At 50.5% G+C, this 16,021-nt stretch overlaps 1 protein-coding gene across 1 annotated transcript; it reads left to right on the forward strand.

Moving 5' to 3' along the window:
- The first annotated feature begins 3,961 nt into the window (after window positions 1-3,961).
- Window positions 3,962-13,971, forward strand: LOC142024664 (C-type lectin domain family 2 member D-like). Its single transcript, XM_075016818.1, has 5 exons — window positions 3,962-3,983; window positions 5,257-5,349; window positions 11,049-11,224; window positions 12,520-12,623; window positions 13,839-13,971. The coding sequence occupies exons 1-5, from the start codon at window positions 3,962-3,964 to the stop codon at window positions 13,969-13,971; spliced, it is 528 nt and encodes a 175-aa protein (XP_074872919.1).
- The last annotated feature ends 2,050 nt before the right edge of the window (window positions 13,972-16,021 follow it).

Below are 16,021 nucleotides of genomic sequence, written 5' to 3' on the forward strand. Positions count from 1 at the left end.
TGGGTACGATTGTGCAGACTCAGGATGATCGGTGCCACCCTGAACAAAGAAGAACCACTCCGAGTTGGCACTAAGCTCCTAGGAATCCTAGGTAACCCCATTGTTGGCCACCAAACCTGTATGATTGCATTTTGGTGCAGCAGGTTTGCTGGTCTCAGACACTGGGGCTACGGAAAAGCTAAAGCACCTGCTACTAAAGGTAACAAAGATTGTTCTGAATACGTATTCAGCTGTCATCCTTCAGCACTGCTGATGTTAAGGTGGAGCTTGACGGTCAAACTGCTGAATTGCCCCTGTTTGTGGTGAGAGGCCATTACCTAGCTTTAATGGGTAGGTGGTGGCTTAGGAAGAAGTGCACCAGGTGACTAATGAAGGAACACACGGCTCCTTTGGGAGAGGAGCTGGAATGCATCACCATGAAATCAAAACCGAAACCTGACAGCCACCCGAAAGATCCGAAGGCCAGAGCAGTGCTAGATGCTGTCAGGCCAAAAGTCGAAGCAGACCTGGAGAACCTAGTCAGAAATGGAGTTCTAATGCTTGTTACCCATGGCCTCTTTGGTGGCCTGGCTCAGACAGTGCCATTGAAGAGAAGACAAACGCTTATATTTACATTTTTAAAAGCAAACCAGCTCCCTCCCCCATTCTGGCTATTTTTTCACAAATCAAAATCAATTCACAAACTCCTTGAGTTTCACTATGTTTCTCCTCCGCCCTGCCCCTCACTTCGGGTCCCCTTTAGTTTCTCTAATGGTTCTCTACTTTCTTTTAAGGAGCCGTGAATGTTTCCAAGGGGAGAAATCTTTGACGTAGTCTACAGATGCCCCAGGGCTGAGAGCCACTGACCGTAGATGGGCCTGAGCAGGCTGACGGAGGAACGAGTAGAAAAGGAAGCTTGACGGGAAAAGTGCTGTCTAAAATATGCTTCGTGTCCTGTTCCCCTTACCCACATCAGCCCCTGCCCCCCATGTAACCCACTGCGGTGTGGTTCACTAGCCCATGTAGTGGCACCTTACACAGAGAAAGGAGTTTACTCTAGAGCCTTAGCTGAGGATGCAGTGGCTTTTAGCTCAAACTATAGGGGCTCCTGCCCTGACCTCCAGAGGTCCCACATTCGAGTCTACCCCTGGGCATTTACAATTCTTGAGCCCAGCTTCAGAGACACTTTGGTTCCCCTTTCCATTTTCAGTTCTCATTTTTCTTTTAAAAGAAACTAATTTTCTATTTTGGTGCAGTTTTGAATATTGAAACTAAATGGGTCACTGCAGTTGGGCTCGGGGGAAAACACAGGTGGGAGCAAAAACCAATTTGCCTTTCAAGCATGCAGTTGTTAAAACAGTAACTTAAGTCATCAATCAAATAAAAATGTTAGTCTTTTAAGGTGGCACAGGATGGCTTGTTTTTGTGGAGCTACAGAGGAACTCAGCTACCCACTGAGACAACTGCTAAGTTGATGATAAGCAAATCTCTCTTCCACTGTAAGGGACTACGTGTTCTACCTAGAGTGGAAGGATACAGTGCATAATCTTTCAAATTGCTTGCCCCTGATCCCTGTCTCCACTAGTGCATCTAAAAACCCTGCCAAAGAGAGACAGAAGGGAAAAGTCAAGTCCTAGGTGTCTGCTCAAGCAGCTGCTAGAGGGAGAGGTGTCTGTCTCCCTGAATCAGGGTATGTTAATGGTTGACGCAAGCAGCTGTTGAGCGGACAGGGAAGGGTGAAATGCTTGAGGCCTATTGGGGAGGGGTAAGGCATGAAGATGACTACACTCATCCCTTGCTATACGAGCACAATTTGTTCCCAAACTTCTGCTTGTCGGTGAAAACCCATAAGAATGACAGTAAATTCCCATTAAAATACATGTAGGTGTCTCCAGTTCGTTCCAAGTGCCCATGAATTGACACGAACCGGTTGAGTTTAGGTACTTTTCTGATGTATTTGAATAGTTTGGCACTAGAAATAGGATGTGGTGTGTGTATGTAGAGCAGGGATTCCCACCCTGTGGGTTGGGACCCAAACACGGGTCCCATTAGATTTGTTAAGGGTGGCCAGCTGGGCAGTTCCAAGCTGCATGTGGCTGTTAAAGAAGCCATTTGCAGTTTCTTAACACTGCTGCCTCAGGCAGCCATCTCTATCACTAGGGATAGCAATTACCTTATGCCTAGGTGCTGAAACCTCAACACTTGAGTTAATTGCTGGGAGCAGGAGGGCTGGGGGAGCCACCCAGCCGAGCAGCCCCAGTGGAGAAGCTGTGGGAGGAGGAGGATTGTCTAAGGCTGGGGCTGTTTAGGGATGTAGGGGGGGTTGTAAGGCTGGGGGCAGTTTGGGGCTTCGGGGGGGTTGTAAGGCTGGGGATGGTTTGGGGTGGCTGGGGGCAGTTTGTGGCTGCTGGGCAGGTTTAAGGATGGAGGCAGTTTGGGACTATGGGACTATGGGGGGCAGTTAAAACCTGGCTGAGGGTGAGGTATGCGGGGCAGGCGGGGGTCTAATACAGTAAACCCTGGAGTTACCCAGGGGTTGTTTCTACAACCCCTCCATAACTCAAATTTCCCTGCAAGGAGAGTGGAGCCAGTTTCCTGGCTCCCAGAGTGGCAGGAGCTGGGAACTAGAGGCAGGCTGGTTCCAGTCTCCCCATGGCTTGTGGGGCGGAGAAACTGCTCAGCTCATGGCTGGTCAGTTTCACGTTCCTGCCATTGCAGGGGAGGGAACCAAGATGTAAAGGCCAAGGTTCAAAAAAGAGCTAGATGAATTCATGGAGGGTAGGTACATCAATGGCTGTTGGGCAGGGAGGCAGCCCCAGCCTCTGTCAGAAGATGGGAATGGCTAACCAGAGATGGATCACTTGACAATTCCCTGTTTTTTCATTCCCTCTGGGGCACCTGGCATTGGCCACTGTTGGAAGAGAGGACACTGGGCTGGATGGACCTTTGGTTTGACCCAATCTGGCCATTCTTTTGTTCTTGTGTTAAGATCAAACCAGCCGGCTTGACCCACAAATTCTCTCTGCAGCTAAACCTTGAACACAGACCAAACCGGGAGCTCTGATGAAAGAAAAAGGAACCAGGCTGCATCAACAGACTGGAATCAAGCCAGCCAGCACCTCCTAAAGCATCGTCGATGCTCGGGTCGATGCAGTGCCCAGGAGAGCTTTAAAGCAGCCCAGCTGAACGCAGCGCCGAGGCGGCTTTGCTTGCCAAGGGGTCTCTGCAGAATTCACCTTCCAGTTGCATTTGGGATGTTTTCTGCTGTCGCTCCCACGTAGCCAAACTGTAAGAGAGAGTTCTGCTTTGCAGCTGTCTTTCCCAAGGCACCTGCCCGGCCCACTCAGAGCGGGGCGTTGGGGAACCACTGAGTCCAGAATGGCGGTTCAGGTCAGCACGTCATCCGCGAAGAGCCCGCACCGTTTTGATGAGAGAGAAACGATGGAGAGTGGCTCCTGTCCTGCTGAGAGGGTTGAGCCAGATCCGCCCCTGAATTCCAAGGAAACCCCAGTGAAACAAAATCGAGCGTATCCTGTGGATCGTGGTGCAAAGACAAAGAGAAGGATTTGTACAGGTGTCTCTCTATTTTATTTCCTCCTTCTCTCCCCCACCCATTTGTATGTGTAGCTTATACCAGCACAGGGAAGGCCTTCATCTCAGTCAAGTACCTCGTGCCAGGCTGATAGAAATTTAGGGCAGAAAGAGACCTCCAGAGGTTGCTCAGTCCAGTCCCCTGCACTGAGGCAGGGCCAAGGAAACCCGCACCATCCCTGACCCGATTTGTGCAGCCAGTTCTTAAAGATCTCATATTAACCGTGACTCCCCAGCCTTCTTTGGAAACCCATTCCACACCTAAACTATTTACTCCTTCGGTACAAATGTTCTACAAGACCATAGTATGAGAACCACTTGAGAATATTACATCTACTTATTTCAGGTGGTCTGATAGACAACTGGCCAGAGAGCCTGAGCCAGATCTGTCATGGCAGCCCTGCTGCAAGAAGGTAATGGGAGCTGGAGAAACAAACCCCAGCCTGATGGCTGGCGGCTGATTTTTATAGGCAGATTTTTAAAACGCTGTAGACAGAGTTGTCTTAATTTTTGTAAAGGACGGAGCTCCTTCTCGTGAGCCCCACCCCAGTCCCTCCAGCCTGCAGTGCACAAGTGCTGACCTTGAGGAGACATCAGACCTTAAAATTGATCCTAGAGATGCAATTCCAGCAATGGCAATCACGTAGCTGGAACCGATGGGTCAAAGATCAATTTTTTTTCTGGCTGTCTGCACTGAGGGAGGTTGACGGGAGAAACTCTCTTACTCCTCGCAAGATCCAGGAGTACCAGAGCCAACGGTTGAGCCCTGATGGTTCGATTTGGCGTGTCCCCAGAAGACACCCTGAATAGAACCACCGGAGACCAACTCGGAATGAATTGCTCTTCCAGTAAGTACCCAGAGGCACTGAGACCTCATACTAGGGTGAGTGCAGTTTCTGTTCTACAGCCTTGGCCGAGAGCCAGCTGGCCTTTAACTCATGGGGTAGAGCACAGGGCTTTAGCCCTTATGATCACAGGTTCAGTCCCTTGCGCTGGTAACCTAGGTCTGTTGGGGTTACATGCATATCCTGAGAAGAAGTAGTAGGGGAGCTGGGTAACCAGAGGGGTTACTGTGGTCCACTGTGTATAAGAGGTGGTGGGACTTTCAGGCATAAAAGCACAGGTTCTTGGAACTGGAGTGGTTTCTACTTCGTGAACAGGGGCTGGAGCCCAGGAATGTGAGAGACTCCGCTACAGTGAGGGGAAAAAAGGCCTTTTTCGAACTGAAAAATGGTCCATGAAAATTCCTATTTTGGTAAAAAGTTTTTTGGGGGTTTTCCCGCCCCCCCCCCCCCCGCAGTTTGAATACTGAAAATGGAATCCTTAATCTGAAATGGGAGAGTTTTTACTGCATTGGAAACATTCCCACTTTTGATTTCAGGTTTTTGTTTGGGTGGTTGGTCTGTGGGGTTTTTTATTTATTTAAGAAGCCGGTATTCCCACCCCCTTTTCCTTCCAGTTTAAAAAAAACACTTTGACTGGAATAGGGTTTGATTTCCTTGATTGAAGGGATGAAGCAGAGTCTCAGATTAGAATAGGGGAGGTGTGAGACCAGCACACACAAATGTAAGAAATTTTCACCCCAAATAATCCCCCATCAATTTTTTTTTTTCTCCTTAGCTGATACGGATGACAGCTTGAGGATCCAGCAGCATCAGAAGTATTAATTTTTTCCCTCTCTTTTAGATTTGCAACCTGCGCCCTGGGCAAGGACAAATTTCTTAATCATCAGTTTGTGCCTCATTCTGTTTCTGATCATCCTTCCCGTTGTATGGTTAGGTGAGTGAAGACCCTACCCTGCATGTTCAGTGCCGGTTATGTTCTAATCCCACTCTGCTTCCTTTTCCCCCCAGTCCATCCTCACTTCAGCAGGCAGATGAGAATCTACAAAGCCTTTGACCTTTCTGTCCAACCTCTCATGCCCCAATCTACTCCAGTCGCTGGCTTGCTCAGCACTGTATGACCCACATCTGTAGTCCAGGCAAAACACTCATGCAAATGCAGCCTGCAAAGAAGGCTGATAAATTTCCACATGTGGGTCTTGACATTTGCCAAAGGGTAAGTTCCCCTGCACTGCACCTTTCTAGGACTTTAGAGTGCTGGGCGGTTCAAAGCCACGCAGATACAACACCCTTCTGGGTGTAGGGGGTGGGGGGTGAGAAGGTCACCTACCCACGCCAGGCAGATGGCAGTGCATTTTGACCAGCTGTAAAGGTAACAGAGAGGAAGCTGTGCTAGTCTATACACTATCAAAACAAAAAGCAGTCAAGTCGCACTTGAAAGACTAGCAAAATAATTTATTACGTGAGCTTTCGTGGGACAGACCCACTTCTTCAGACCATAGCCAGACCAGAACAGACTCAATATTTAAGACACAGAGAACCAAAAACAGTAAGCAAGGAGGACAAATCAGAAAAAGATAATCAAGGTGAGCAAATCAGAGACTGGAGGGGTAGAGGGGGGAAGGTCAAGAATTACATTAAGCCAAGTATGCAGACGAGCCCCTGTAGTGACTCAGAAAGTTCCTGTCCTGGTTTAAACCATGTGTTAATGTGCTGAATTTGAATATAAAAGCCAGCTCGTCTGTTTCTCTTTGAAGTTAATGGGCACAAAACAGACATCAAAACACTCCAGATCCACAAACCAGTTAGTCAACATTTTAATGGAATGGGGCATTCTGTCAATGACCTCAAGGGATGTGTGTTACTGAAAAAAAATTTTCACACCACTCTTCAAAGAGAAACAGCCGAGCTGGCTTTTATATTCAAATTCGGCACATTAACACACGGTTTAAACCGGGCCGGGAACTTTCTGAGTCACTACAGGGGCTCGTCTGCATACTTGGCTCAATCTAATTCTTGACCTTCCCCCCGACCCCTCCACTCTCTGATTTGCTCACCTTGATTATTTTTTTCTGATTTGTCCTCCTTGCTTACTGTTTTTGGTTCTCTGTGCCTTAAATATTGAGTCTGTTCTGGTCTGGCTATGGTCTGAAGAAGTGGGTCTGTCCGACGACAGCTCATCACCTAATAAACTGTTTTGCTAGTCTTTAAAGTGCTACTTGCCTGCTTTTTGTTTTGACAGCTGTAAGGGTGAGCAAGGAGGCAGGAAGGGGGTGAAGCAGAGTGGAGGGGGTGTGGCCTCAGGACAGGGGGTGTGGCCTTGGTAAAGGGGGCTCCCACTACCCCATGACGACATGAGTTCTAGATATGCATTCACAATGCACTTCTCCAGCCTGGCCTGCACAGGAAGGTTGTCCCAGTGCAGCCTGACTCTGGTATTAACCTCAGGCAACGCTGGGCAGCTGCAGCCCTTCGGGGCCCTCTGCGTGGCCTGCGAGACATTTTTGTTTTGCGTTGCTCGTGTGCAAGGTGACCAGATTTTGCTGGTTTCCATCTGCGTTGTTTGTTTTCCTGTCGGTGCTACGGAAGTGACAGGCATGCAAAGCGAGGGTATGTGCTGATTGTCCACAGCACCGAGGCCGTGTCTCCACTAGTCCAAATCTTCGAAATGGCCATGCAAATGGCCACTTCGACGATTACTAATGAGGCGCTGACGTGCATATTCAACACCTCATTAGCATGCCAGCGGCCACGGCTCTTCAAAATTGCCACTTCTCAGCGCCGCACGGCTGGTCCAGGCAGGGGCTATTTTCAAAAGGACACCGGGAACTTCAAAATCCCTTTATTCCTATCTGCTGATCAGCCGCAAAAGTGACAATTTCAAACAGCCGCTGCCAGCGGCATGCTAATGAGGCACTGAATATGCATTTCGAAGATTTGGGCTGGGGTAGCTGTGGCCTGACTGAGAGTCACGTGCTCTCTCTACAGCCAATCAAAGCGCTACCACTGGTCAATTGGCACAGCCCTCAAACTCTGGATACCCCAGCGCAGCTGGCAAAACTACCATTTCCTTGGAGACTTGTCTTGGTTCCCACAGTGTTGCAGCAGCCCCCTGAGAAGGGCCGTTCATGCAGCCCCTTTGCTAGCCTAAGTTGCCCATCGCTGACCCGAAGGGTGGATTAGAACCTATATTGTTAAATAGGTTCCCCCACTGCTTTTTGGCTTAAGAGTGGGGTTGTTGCCAGTTTAATTTACGTCTTCTGGGACTGGGTTAATCGGAGCATCTGCATACCAGGTTGAACTGGCTCTAGCGGGTTTGTCTACGCTATAGATTATGTTGGCGTAACTTATGTGGCTGAGGGGTATGACTAAGCTGCCCCCAGAGCAAGGTAAATGGCACCAACCGAAGCCCCAGTGGGGACAGGTCATGAGTGGCAGGAGAGTTTCTGATACCGATTAAGCTACTACCATTTGTGGACACGGTTCCCCCTACTTTGTTCTGTCCATGTGTGGAATAAATTTTGTCCCTGCACCCAGGCCTGAGCTGACGTGCACCTCCACTGGCAACACACACTGCCAGCTGTGGGCACTCTGCCGCTCAGCTGGGCGGCCCCTGAATCTCTTCTGCGCAGCTACCTAAGTACTCCGCTTACAGCAAACGCTGCTTGCAGAGGTGCTTTTTAGGGAGAGCTTCCCTCGGCCCGTCGCGTTTCTAGCAGAGACTCAGCCTCAACCGATGTAAGTGAAACTAACTAAACTTGGCCACGTGGACGAGGCCTTGGATTGTGCAAAGTCTTACAAGGGAGGGGACTGGGATAAAGGGCTCTTTTGAGCGCCTCCTTGTCAGATGGGTGAGAGACACCCTGACCTGGGCCAGAGTTCCTGGTGATTTGGTGGTGTCGAACACATCATCCCCTAGTGACCCATAACTGCAGCTGCACCCTAAAAACACAGGTCGTGAATCGTGATAAATTGCCCCGGACGGTCATTGTCTTGCCTCCAGGCAGCTCTAGAGCCGGTCAGAATCTCTTAGCAGCAGCTGCATTCCCTGTCAACTGTGTGCTTGCCTGGGCCGCCCAAGAGCGATTCAGATGCTGCCCGCTGCTGAGCAGAGCACCTGCCACAGCATGTGTTTCTCGTGGTGGTGTACGTCTGCACATGCCTCCAAACAAAATCTATTCCACCCCTGGCTGGAAACAATTAGCGGGAACGTCGCTTGGGAGGGGTTCACATCAACGCACTGTTGCGTGAAAGAGACGCTCCAAACCGTGCTGAGGGAGGAGATACTCCTCGCATGGGATACATCTGGATTCACATCTTCACCTCCTCCCACCGCTAAAGCCACACGCCTGCATCTGCTCCCACTGAAAACAGACACCCATTTTACCATTCCTAACTCCCCCACTGCACTGTAGCTCCATCACAGAGGCTGCCCTGTTTTCTCTGGGCTCAGGCGCTGCACTGGAGTGGGGGCGATCCTGTCCCAGATGGTGAATGGTAGAACCCAGGCTGGTCTCAGTGGGTACGGTGGAGGGGGGTGACTGGCACAGGTCCCTGCTTCCTCCAGGCCCTGGGGGTGCTCCACCCTTCAGCCTTGCTCCTTGTCCCACAACCTGTTGCCACCCTACCTTTGTCCTCTTTGGGCCCAGTTCCAGTCCCACCCTCCAGCATGCCCCAGAGCAGCTAGCTGGGCCTGGCCGGAGCCCAGGTGGCTGCCCGGCTCGCTTGTCTCTAGGGGGCATCGAACCCATGCTCGCAGGAATACCCCCGCGCTAGTTGGGCCAATTGCCCCATCCCCTGGGTTCCTCTTCTGAGCCCAACCTCACAGAGCTAGCAACACCTAGTGCTGGTTTACATTCATTACGCAAGTTGGGGGTGGGGGGGCTGCGCACACCCAGGGCCCTTGACCACATGATCTTTTAGGAGCACAAAAATCACCCGCGGTTTTGCCTACTCCCACACCCTGTGCAGACCGAGCCCTGCCCATCCACATGGCTGGTGTGCAGGTACAATCTGTGCCTGTACTTAACTGCAAGGGACAAAATGGCAGGGAAGCCAGAAGGTGAGCTCTGGCTCTCTGATGTTTAATCTTTTACCTTCTAATCTTTTCCACCTCTGAGCGTCATATTTTTGATGTGCACCGAGGCATGCATGGATGTGCATTGCCAGTAGAAACAAAACCTAGCTGTGTGCAATTTGCTCCTCACCGGGATGGCATTGAAATCTCTTCGGAGTGGTTGCTCAAGAACACAATTTACAGATTGAATAGTGGCAGCGAGATAGCCGTGCTAGTCTGTATACTACTTGTCCTTGCAACAAGGCCCACTGCCAACTTTGTCCACATATCTATTCTGGAGATACCATCACTGGACCTAACCAGGTTAGTCACAGAATCACAGGCACATTCTCATGTTCCTCAGCCAACATCATATATGCCATCATCTGCCAACAATGCCCAGATGCTTTGTATATTGGACAGACTTCAAACTGTCTTAGACATAGAATTAATGGGCACAAAACAGACATCAAAACATTCCTGACCCGCGACACTTTGGAAAGAGAGGCTGCTGAACTCTTTTATATTCAAATTTGACACATTAACATGTGGTTTGAACCAGGATGGGAATTTTCTGGGTCATTATAGGGGCTCTTACGCATACTTGGCTTCATCTAATTCTTGACCACCCCCACCCCCACTTCTGTCCCTCTGCTCCCTGATTTGCTCACCTTGGTAATATTTTTCTGATTTGCCAACCTTGATTACTATTTTTGGTTCTCCGTGCCTGAAATATTGAGTCTGTTCTGGTCTGGCTATGGTCTGAAGAAGTGGGTCTGTCCCACGACAGCTCACCGCCTAATAAATTATTTTGTTAGTCTTTAAAGTGCTACTGGACTGCTTTTTTGTTTAGACAATTTACAGATAATCCTTTGCAGAGACAACCTAGGAAGTATAGTGGGCTCTGTCTGGCTGTGCCAGGGAGTCTTGTGTTGGCACTGGAAAAAGTTCAGAACAGGGCAACAAAAATTATTAGGGATTTGCAGTGTCTACTGTATGAAGAGAGGTTAAAAAGACGGGGGCTTTCCAGCTTAGAAAAGAGGAGAAGGGGCGGGGATGACAGACATTTATAAAACTGTGAGTGGTGTGGAAGAAGTGAGCAAGGAAAAGTTATTTACTTGTTCCCATAACACAAGAACTCAGGGTCACCAAACGAAATGAACGGGTAGCCAGTTTGCAAGTAGCAAAAGGAGGTTTTTCTTCACTCGGCGCGCAGTCGGCCTGGGAAACTCCCCTGGCCAGAGGAGGTTGTGCAGGCCAGGACTTGAACAGGGATCAAAAAAAGAGCTAGATAGATTCGTGGAGAATAGGTCCATCAGCGGCCCTCAGTTAGGATGGGTCAGAATGGTGTCGCTAGCCTCTGTTTGCCAGAAGCTGGGAATGGGTGACGCGGGGGATGGATCATCTGCTGATTCCCTGTTCTGTTCATTCCTTCTGACGGTGGCCAGTGCCAAGTGCCGCAGAAGACAGGCTAGATGGACCTTTGGTCTGACCCAGACTGGCCATTCTGATATTCTTATATCAGATATAGAGGAATGGAAAAGCAAAATCTCTTAGCCTGTTACTTTTCTTCCCTCTAGTAAAGACACGTCAGGCTGATCCTATCTTTGCTGCAGCCTCCTGTCCAGATGGCTGGGTCGGGTACCTCGGGCGATGTTACTATTTCTCAGAGGCTGAAGGAGACTGGAATAACAGCCAGAGCAGCTGCTCTTCCTTGGGGGCCTCCCTGGCTGGGATCGACAATGAGCAGGAGAAGGTGAGAGAGACCCAGATTCAAAGCTGCAGAATACTGGAGGCCAAACCCTGGATGAAGACAACTTTGTCTGGGGCTTGTCCTGAGGCTGGTATGGGCCCAGAGGTGGTAATTTATCACATCCACTAGGACGCTGCTTTGCTACTGAATTAGCTGGAGTGCAGAATGTTTCCGCCACGTCCCATCCCATTCCTACCCCAGGGGCTGTGAGGATGGAGCTACATGTGAGGCCGACCCAAGGCCACTCGGAGCACCTCGGAGCATGATGGGATTTCCCAGGCTTTTATGAGACATCAATTCCAATCACTCAAAAATCATAAATCAGGTCCCCTCCACTCACGACCGTCTTAAATATAACCTTGGAGTCTCTTAATCCATCATTTTGTGACTGTCAGGGATTCCAGTTGCAGGGGGCTTTAAGGCACCCACCCCCCACCAAAAAATTGGGAGGCTTATGGAAAAATCGCAATAAGTTGTCTGCATAGCTGGCATGCAAAGGGGCCGCAGTTTGATGGAGCAGCTGAGCCAGAGGTTCGCTACGTACTAGAACCGATTGAAAATTCAAATTTCTGTCCTGAAATTTTACTGCTTTGACACCTGTTTTCAATCTGAATTGGAGGCGAAGCTGAACTAGGGAACTTCCAGCTGAATGAAAGGTGCCGCAATCATTTCTGTTTGGAATTCTGTTTTGACATCTTTTTTTTTTTTTTTTTAAAATCAAATTTTGACACCTGGAAATCATTGGGGCTTGTGGAATCAGATCGGAAGTTTGTTCCAGCTTGACTTCATAATGAACCGCTGCTTCTGTGACTCATAGGCATGTTCAGGGAGCCCAACTCGTGGGGCAGAAACTCAGGGGACATGAGGCTTCCTGGATGGCAGCTCCATAAGAAACTGCAATAGCTCAGGAAGAGGGAAGTTAATATCATAAACTCCAAGGCCAAAAATGACCATTGTGATCCTCTAATCACCATTTGCCTAAAATACAACATGATTCTCCAAAACGTCAGCAAAATAATTTTCCTTTAGCAAATGTCACCTTTTCCAGAAACTGCCTTTTCCTTCACAAAAACAGGCTGGTGGAAAATTCCCAGCCAGCTTGGGCAAATGGAGAACTGGTCTTAGCATGATGTGTAACGTCCAGGCCTGGCTCATGGCACGGAGATGGGGTCCCGGGAGATGGGATGGCGTTAATTGTGTGCAGAATTCCCACCCTAGATCATCTGCTCAGCACAGGCTGTAGAGAGCCCAAAGTCTGAGGGTGTAATATATTTGGATGTGTTTGTTTTATAAACAAGGCATTCATGCTCCGCTACAAAGGCCCCGCTGACCACTGGATCGGCCTCCACAGGGCACTGGGCCAGCCCTGGAAATGGGCCAACGGCACAGAATTCAACAACTGGTGAGCCCCATTCTTCCTATTCCCTCTGGAAATACTGGGACCCGGAGGGTCTGTCTCCCTTGCGGTGTCAGCCCCGGGTTCCTGGGGCTCGAGTGAGCAGACCCTGAGCTTTTCAGCTTAGGGTCTGCATGACGATGCCTCTCTGAACCCTGCCCAGGTTAGGAATTGCTGAATCCTGGGTCCCAGCCTGGGGCTGCTGCACCTGCCCCGCATCGTGCAGGCCTGACTCTGTGCACCAGTCGTCCCGACTTCCCAGCGCACCCCCAAAATGTGGCCACTCCGACCCCTTTTTTATGGTGCCGGGCAGTGGCGGCTGCTGTGGGGGGCACTGCACAGGCCGCGCGCCCCTGCCCCATCCTTGGCCGTGCTCCCTCCCTCCCTCGCCAGGCTCTGCCTCTCCCTGCCCCTGCTCCACCCGTGCCGTCCCCCTCCTTGCTCGCCTCTTCCCGCAGAAGTGCTCACGGCTTCTGGTGGGTGCAGGGCAGGCTCTGCCCGGAGGCCCACCGATAACGGGGGGGGCAACGGCATAGGGACCCCTTCAAAGCGCCACAGCAGCGCTGCTGGGAGAGAGCGAGGGGGCCCAGCGCTGAGCTCCAGGTGGCCCTAAGGACTGACTGCCCTAACTGGAGCCCCCCCCACACCATCACCTTGCCCTGGGGTCTGCAGTGCCTGTCAGCTCTGCTGCCCGCCCTCCCCTACAGCAACATGGCCCAAGGGCCGTGGCGGGAGGGACGCTGCTCCCATAGGCCCAGGAAGCAGCACGGTGCCGTCGGGGAGGACGACGCTGGGAGAGGTGCACCTGGCCCCCTGTGCATCGCCCCTGGTGCAAGGAGAGAAATCTTGGCCCTGGGGTGGTGGGGTCCTTGCTGTGCCCCCCACCCCACCCCGAGCACTCAACCTGCATCTTCACAGCAAAGAAAGAGGGCTTGGACCCTCCCCTCTGGTTAGGTCCTGAGGCCTGGTTCCAAGCCCCGGATTAGCGTGATTTGTGTGTAGACAGAAGGGGAGTAAGGCTGGAGCCTGAGTTTGAGCCCGAGACTTCCAGTGCCAAGTAGACATGCAAGAGAGAGAGAATGAAAGACTGGTCTTGTTGGTTAAGGCTCTGCTGGGAATTGTACCCTCCTCCCCTGGCACTGACTCTCTCTGTGTCCTTGGCTAAGTCACTTCAGGCTAAAGTTGTCACTGAGCCACTGTAATAGCTTTTTGTGGTTGTAGGTTTGAAATAAAAGGTGGAGGACTATGTGCTTACATGAACAGCGATGCTATTGCCAGCTCAGGATGCCTGAGAGAGGGCCACTGGGTCTGCAGCCGTCCAGCTGAGAAAACCGAAGGCAACGCATGTGGGTAGTAAAAGGAGGAGAAGAGCTTTAACGGGTTGTCGGCCCTTTAAGACAAACCATTCTGCTGACTGCTTGGAAAGCTGTCAAGACGGCCAAGTGCCTCCTGCCACAGACATAGGGAAGGGCACCAGTGGACTGGCAAGAAGTCCCATCTGCTTTGCAAGGCGTGAAATGATTTTTACAACTGCGTGCAAGCCTGGGGAAGGACCCTGGAGCTGTTTTGCAGGTCCCGGTGAAAAGGATCAAGGAGTTTGAAGATAAACCAGAGATTGACTGTACAGTGCTCCAAAAATATATACGCATTTCCCTTAACTGAGTTTTAGGGAACATCACTTTGTTGTCTAATCTTCAAGTCACTGGGTGGGAAGCAGGTAGTGGCAGCACCTTGGCATGGGGTCGCGCACACTCCACACAATGATCAATAAACTCAGTGCGGACTAGTAGGTCGTCTCCGCTGTAACGCTGGAAATTCAGATTGCTTTAGGCCAGAGGTGGGCAACCTGCAGCCCACTGGGGTTCCACGTGCTGCTGACATGCAGGCTGGCCAGGACTCCATGGGGTGCTGTGTGTTGTTTTTTACCTAGCAGTAGTAGTGAAGTGGCACATACACAGAGCAAGGGCAGGTGCAGAGAGAGGTAAGCGGGTGGTACACATTGACTGAGAGAGCCATGTGCTCTCTTTGCATCCAGTCAAAGTGCTGCTGTTGTAACTGCCCCATGGGTGGACTCGAACCTGTGACCTCTGGAGATTAGTGCAGGAGCTGCTACAGTGTGAGCTCAAAAACTAGCCAGTGCCTAAGGCAGCAGAGCAGACACCCTCTGTACATGAGATGACTCTGTACATGTGGTCTAAGGGCCACTACATGGGACAGTGACCCACACCTACATATGTGGGTTACATACTTCCTCTAGCCGAGGAAATACGTCCTGAGCTTCAGAGGCTCAGTTGAAATCCTGGACAAACCCCCACTTGTAACCACCCACAGGCAGACTTGACGCTGGGACCTCTGGAGCTTAGTGGAGACGTTTTCTACAGCAGGGGTGTGCAAAGTGGATGGCGGGCCCCTGGCGGGGCATGAACTTTCGTAAGGGTGCAGCATGATTGGCTGCTGCGTTGCAGGCTCGTCCATCTCATTAAAACTGGAAATCTGTTACAGCTTTTACAACCGTGTATTCACGTTTCTGTACCAATTAATCATGTTTTTACAGTATACAGACTTATTCTCTCACATGCGCCAAAAGAGTTTGGTTTTTTTTCCCCACGCGAACGTAACTGAAATTTCCGTTGGTTTGGATAACGTGAGACAGGCTGAGGGAGGAGGGGGGCCTGCTAATTTGCAGGGAAGAAAAGTGGGGCCCAAGTTAAAAGGTTTGCTCTACCCTGCTCTACAGTGTCAGCGAAGAGCCAGCTGGCTCTCAGCTCGGGCCGAAGAGGAGTTTCACTGTTTCTCTGTATAAATGGCCTGGGTGCTACTACCTGCGAATGGGGCAGTGACCCACACCTAGGTGTGTGAGTTACACTATGGTTAGAGCCAAAACAATGAGCAGTCCAGTAGCACTTTAAAGACTAGCAAAATAATTTATTAGCTGAGCTTTCGTGGGACAGACCCACTTCTTCTGCCCCACAAAAGCTCATCACCTAATAAATTATTTTGCTAGTCTTTGAAGTGCTACTGGACTGCTTTTTGTTTTGACAGTGTACAGACTAGCATGGCTCCCTCTCTGTTACTGTGGTTAGAGCTGTGCATGCATACAAAATTATGTATCTGCATCTTCAAAAATGAGCTGTGGCTGTCCACATCCAGGCCGAGGCATAGAAAACAGATCTCCATGGAGTTGTAGAGGTCTAGCTGTGGGTCAGCTGGCATCCCCCTACAAATCTAGGTGCACGGAGCTAGCAAACAACAACAAGTGCATCTGATGAAGTGAGTCTGTGCTCACGAAAGCTCATGCTCAAAACTTTTCTGTTAGTCTATAAGGTGCCACACGACCCTTCATTGCTGTAACAAGAAGTCCTGTGGCACCGTACAGAGTAACAGATATTTTGGAGCATCAGCTT

The sequence above is a fragment of the Carettochelys insculpta genome, chromosome 22, assembly GCF_033958435.1.
Source record: "Carettochelys insculpta isolate YL-2023 chromosome 22, ASM3395843v1, whole genome shotgun sequence".
NCBI classification, from domain to species: Eukaryota; Metazoa; Chordata; order Testudines; family Carettochelyidae; genus Carettochelys; species Carettochelys insculpta.

Coding starts and splice junctions, on each gene's coding strand:
- LOC142024664 (XM_075016818.1), top strand. CDS start 3,962: ATGGCAGCCCTGCTGCAAGAAG. Junction 5,350..11,048: donor CCTTCCCGTTGTATGGTTAG/GTGAGTGAAGAC, acceptor TCTTCCCTCTAG/TAAAGACACGTCAGGCTGAT. Junction 11,225..12,519: donor TCGACAATGAGCAGGAGAAG/GTGAGAGAGACC, acceptor TTTATAAACAAG/GCATTCATGCTCCGCTACAA.